The following is a 6,037-nucleotide window of genomic DNA, read 5'->3' as shown; positions in this document are numbered from 1 at the left end:
CACTGGAAGCCTGTGTTATTGTCTCACAGAGATTTATGAGCTGTCAACACGCCACAGGATATAATAAAAAAAATAATTTCAGAAACCATAAGACGTGTCTTTACATGTCTGCTTTATTTCCTTTCCAATTAGACTCAGTCTTCCCCCCCCCACCTGTAGTCTGAGAATCGATTTCATCACAGCCATTAGGGGGCAGCATTGATTGAATAAATGCAAGGAAATGAAGGGGAACTCTTCTCTCCTTTCTCCCTCAAACACACACACATATGCGCGCACAAAGGGGGCACAGACATGGACATGATCAATTATGTGTCAAGCATTTCTTCCTCAGTGAATGAATGGCCCAGTGACTATAGGCTACCGACCGTCTATTGTCTATTGACACTGGAGACTAAGTTCTCATGCAGTTCATTATCCCAAAAGAGGACGACTAGAAAGAGATCCAAAGAGACCATTAATCATCATTCCCTTCAGAGAAGAAAAAGAAGGGGGCCAAAAGAACAGATACTGTAATCCTGTGTATATAGAATAAAACCAATATATTTACAGCGGCACAGCTAGAAATAGCAGAAATAACAGACTAGTCGTAGGGAAAATGTTACAAATGCAATCCTTCATAACCAAAATGATAAATGTGGCGCTCCAGGCGAATTTCTTGATGGACCAATTAGTAATTAGTTATCTACTGGGAACAACAAGCCCTGGACTTAAAGGGGCCAAAGTTTTGCTCTTGTAAGCACTTTCACACACACACACACACACACACACACACACACACACACACACACACACTGGTGCACTCGTTTTCCTCACCGAAGCTTTCAGTATGACGAATAACTCCAACGTCCATTTCAATTTGGGTCGATGGCTCGGGCCGAGGTGGTGGTGAGAGGGGAGGTGGAGATGTGGGGTCAACCCAATAACACCCCCGCCCCCCTCACCAATTCTCGCTCCCTCCTTCTACCTACCATCTACCCATCCACGTCCCTTAAATGCCTTCGCTTCCTGCTTCCAAGTTCGGACAGAGCGCTGTGATTGGCCGCTGCTGGCACAGTGGGCTGTTCCTCATGCGCTCTGTTCAGCTCGGGTTACAGTTGAGCTCGGGCTGCCGCACACACCGGAGTGCACAGTGTTACAGACGGTCAGAAAAAAAAAACAACATACCGGCGTGGAAATGTTGGTGAGCTGATTTAGGAGCCACGTCGAGAAGCAGGGGAGCAGGTCTAATCTTACCTCGGCACTTTTTTGTGTGTGTTTCATGAAGCAATAAACTAGCGGGGAGACCGGACTGTATTTTTACGCACCGGCCACGCAGCATGCCCGAGTTGGACTAGAAGCGACCCTGCCGGAGCGCAACACGCACGCGTAACGCCACTGAGAGCCAGGAGGAATATTTACAATAGAAACTCAATTCCTTTTTTTTTTTTTTGGGGGGGGGGAGGAAGAATAGCAAAAGAAGGGGGGCGGAGGAGTGAAAGATAACACTGGAATGAAGTGGACCTCGGGATTCCTGGCGTGCTGCGGAGTTGTGACTGATGGATGAATGTGGTCATCTGTAGGCTATAAACGGCGACAGGTACACGCACCACCGAGGGCAGCTCTGACAAAGACGCGGCGCGGCGCTCCACCGACAGCCGCATCGCCAGATTTTGGCAAAACTGCGCGATTGGTCAGATCCGCTCCACGCATAGGGATCGCTGAGTTTTGTCCACAGAGTGAAAGAAAAGGTCGTGTTTTTTCTTTCTACTGCCTCAGCCACAGGTCAACCAGGACACTCGGTGGGCTGCTGCTGCTGCTTTCCTCCAAATCCTATCAAGAACCGGGGCTCCTTCGCACGGCAGTTCAGTTAAGGACACGGGGTCTGGAGCAGATCTAAAGAAGTCGGACACAAGGACATGTATCTGATATCGACCTCACATGCTCCCGACTGATCGTAGCTCACCTTCCCACCGGGCGAACCGCAGATAAAGGTTGCCAAGCGCACCGTCCGTAGCTCTAGAGTTCTCGGCTCACCCGTCTTGTGCATTTATCAGAATGGCGGGACTCGGTTGTTGGAAGTATTACCTCTGGATCTTTACAATAATGTGCAGGTCGGCGTTACCCTCGGCTAAGTCGCTGGAGACTATAATCTGGAGCTCGCAGAATCCCAAGTAAGTCTTGCATTTTCATTTGGACGAGGGTGTCAAACTCTATGGGTGTGTGTGAGTGTGTGTGCGCGCTCAATGGAGGGCTAACATTTATGGAAAAGTTGCCATTGTGTACACGTTGGGTTAAATGTTCTGTTAAATGTGGCAATTATCTTAAAAAGAACACAATTTATTTAGTTCTAATTGTCCTCTCTGCGCCGCAGAGTGTGGCGTTGACGTCTTTCCCAGTGGGGAATTTCCCAACACTGAAGAAACACCGTTAAGTACATGCTTATACAATGTACAACGGGCCCAGCTTAAATCACACATTAAGATGGGTAATTATAGCAATTTTATTCGCAATATTGCACCCACCGTTTTATTTTCCAACTAAATCACGGCTATTCTAGGGCTGTGAGAAGTTCATCCACTCATAATTGGTGCAAAGAATAAAGGTGAAAAAGTCAAGTAAACCACGCCAAGTGTGTTCAGCTATAGCGCAGGATATTTTTTCCTCCCAACAGGCGTACGAGGGCCACACTCCGTCCAAAGTGGCCAAGTTTGAATTTAGTTTCTCCCCACAAAAATGCATAACAAGATGGTTCCAGATATCAGGTGAGCAAATGATTGAAAATAATTGTATTTTTCTTAATTACCCTGGCTTGGATCCAGCGCAATTTCTTCCCATGAAATCAAGGACACGTTTTTCAAAAGTCAGCAGCTGAAGCCAGACACTTTCTTTAAAAATCCATATTATTCCCATCCAAACAAGTAAAGTGAGCCCAGACTACTGATAATAGATTACGCTCTGGTAACAATTATCACCCACTTAGACTTGACTCCCACATTTACATCATGTTGGAAAGCATTCATAAAGGGGGGGGAAATAAACTAAAAGAGAAAAAGAGAGAGAGAGAGAAAGATCTGTGTGGTTGGAGCTGACCTTCATTCGAGCTCACAGCACTGGGGGGAAATGGAGAGTAGCTCGACCAGCCTATAACTGTAAGTTACTCATTGAAGTGAATCCATGATTTATCCCCCAAATGTCAAATGTCATAGAGGCTCGTTGTGCAGTCAGTGGGTATGAATATTGCTGCCATGTTCATTGAAGTGTGTGTCTCTGAGTGTGTGTGTGTGGCCCGGTCCTAATGGCAAGACTACGGCCCATCAGCTTTTATTTGGCTGCAGAAGTAGTGGAACAATGAGCGTCATCAGACAAAGATACACACACACACACACATGCAAAAATCCACACTTTTTAGTTAAGAGTAAAAAAAAAAAAATAGAGGGAGACATTTATTGATTGATGATGTCACCTGAAGGGAATGTCTTAGAAGGTTACCATGCTGGGATTTTAGGGACTGGAAGATCGTTTCTCCATCTGTTTCTCCACTCTGCTCCTTGTAAAATCCCCACGAACGGCTGAATATTTCATAAAGTTCACAGTGGAACAATAATGCACTCTGCAAAGTGTTCTCTCAAGCTAATTATCCCGCTGCTCTGCCTTTTGGAAAACAATAGACAATTATCTTGCTGTGTGCAGGCTTTACAATAACAAAAAAAGAGAGAGAGACAAACCTGTTTTTGCTCTGAAATGTATCAGTCAGCAGCACTCGCTGATAGGCAATAAAAGAAAAAGAGATGGGGTGGGTGTGCTTGCGCAGGAATCAGCATCAGTCTTCACTGTTTGTTCCTCTAAACTCCATCTCTCGGTATTGGCCTATATTACTCTATAGCGATAACAGTGGAAGAAGCCTATAGAAATGTACAGTACACTATCTGGTGACTTATCGAGATTTACGATGTCTTACTTCCTGTTCCTGCTTTTGGGAGCGCTGCTGCCTCAGCTAATAAATTAATCTGGCCCTCTGCTTGCACAGTGTACTACATACACACAAAAACTATAACAATACCAGTGCCTCCCCACAGGCCATGAGTTATGAGGCAAAGTCTAGGAAACCAGCAGGTTTGGGCCGCTACGGTGTGTGTGTTTGTGCAGGTTTATGTGCATTCCTGCTGCTATGGATTTTCATGTGAGGATGCCATCACTCCCGCCTCCTGTATTATCAATAACTGGGGGTTTGCTTAATTGATTTCCTCCCAGCGTGCTTGAACAGGCAGCATACATCATCACGGTAGCACTGTCTTGTGAGAAAAATAACAAGAGGAAACATGCTTGAGTTTTAGTTCTCTCTTCTTCTTTTTTTGTGCTGCAGGATGCATCATACATTTTTGATATTTAATTTGAGGCCGGATGAGTGAAGTGGCAAAGTAGGGGTGTCGGTGGGAGGGGAGGGGGGGGGGGGGTGATGAAGGAGCAGCCGTGCAGAAAAAGAAGAAGAAGGCTGAGATGTGTCAGCGTCCCCCCGGCCGGTAAAGAACAGTCTAACATTTGATCAGAGCAAATCGGATTAGTTCTCATTTAGCTGAGTGGGATTACGCCACGAAATGTCACTTTGTTATGACTGATCACGTCCCATCGCCTTGGCTGAAGCTAGCGCCGCTATGTACAGGCGTGCTACATACATGGACACACACACACACTGACACTCACACTGTGCTGAGGTACACTGCAGTGATGCCAATTTAATGATGATCTGACAAGGTTGCTGTGAGCGGTTCCTGCACGTCCTCCAGCCCTCCTCGGCTAATATTTACCTCATGACCTGTAACTACCACAGCCTGTTTGCAGCAGCTCAGGAGACAAACAAGGTGGTGAGAGAGGGGTAAGAGAAAGAAAAGGAGAGGAGGAGAGATGGAAAAAACAGTTGCACACCTCTAAAAACATGCAGCGAGGAAGCGGCCACAGGCTGGGCAACAGTCTGCTGCACTGCTTTTGAACTCTTTGCATTTTTTGGTGAGGCTTGGAAAGACTTTGCATGAATTATTTTTTATTTTTTGGCCTCTGTGTCAAAGCCCACAAAGGGACGCAAAATAGCAGAAGAAAGGGGGGTAAAAACGAAAAGAGCGTTCGCGTTTGATAAAAAGTAAAGTCTCCTGATTCGAGCCTGTGAGTCTCTACTTTACTCGACTTACTTTGCTGTCCCTTTACCTCAGCTGTCTGGCTCAGAGTTTAACAGTTGACTGGTTTGCTTTATATCACGCTTGCGTGGTTAAATGGTTCAGTGGGCTTGTAATTAAGCTAAACTTTATTACCACTGGGACATTTAGCAAATATGTTTAATTTTTCCCAAAACAAAAAAAGGGAATTTTTGTGGCTTTTTTTTTTTATTGCAAAGCGCTTTGAGATGATGAGGCAGCAATTTTATTGGTTCACTACATTTCCATCACAGCATAATTTAATTTAACTGCTGCTGGTTTTGTTTTCATGTTTAGTGTTTTACAATAAGCTAATTAGGCAGATTTTTTTTCTTTCTTTCTTTCTTTTTTCTTTGCATGAGGTAATGAGAAGAATACAATGTCTTCCTTATCTTGGAAGTGCCTCTTACAAAAGCAATCATTTCAATGGGTTTGTTCTCAGACACTGACTCATCTGCCACTTTCACCTGCTCAGCTATGCCGACTTTCAGGAGGAAGTGAAACAAAACAAACTGAAACGGCACAACTTGAAAACTGCCGAAACCTGTTGAGCGAGAGCCGGATGCAGCCTCAGACGAGAATCAGGATTTGGTTTGGAGTCCAGCGAGCGCTCCCCTCTCCTGCTCCGTGCAGCCGCGGTCACTGTCGGGAGGGTCAGAGGCCTGTTTTTGTTTCTTCCCTGCCTCACACCCCGCCGCTTGCCCCCGTTACCCCTTCGCGATACGTACCTTTTCCCTCTCTCTCTTTGCCTCCCACAGTCTCCCCCTTTCTCCACCCTTTAGACTCTGATCATGTTTCCCTCTGATAGAGATCTCATTACACACAGAGAGGACTTAGAGCCTGAGCCCCACTCAGAGAGAACGAGAGAGGGC

General features: G+C 45.8%; 1 protein-coding gene across 1 annotated transcript in view; it reads left to right on the top strand.

The window, feature by feature from the left end:
- The first annotated feature begins 1,437 nt into the window (after positions 1-1,437).
- efnb1 (ephrin-B1) overlaps positions 1,438-6,037 on the top strand; it is a 56,984-nt gene continuing 52,384 nt past the window's right edge. Inside the window, exon 1 of the mRNA XM_085474468.1 lies at positions 1,438-2,150. Within this exon, the coding sequence (XP_085330594.1) occupies positions 2,035-2,150 (116 nt within the window). The 5' untranslated portion in view covers positions 1,438-2,034. The remainder of the gene's footprint in view (positions 2,151-6,037) is intronic.

This window comes from Copadichromis virginalis, linkage group LG2 (assembly GCF_057382275.1).
Source record: "Copadichromis virginalis isolate Kocher_CV1m ecotype Utaka linkage group LG2, C_Virginalis_male_GT1.1, whole genome shotgun sequence".
NCBI classification, from domain to species: Eukaryota; Metazoa; Chordata; class Actinopteri; order Cichliformes; family Cichlidae; genus Copadichromis; species Copadichromis virginalis.
The sequence above is the reverse complement of the archived record's forward strand: the minus strand, read 5'-3'. Positions and strand labels throughout refer to the sequence as shown.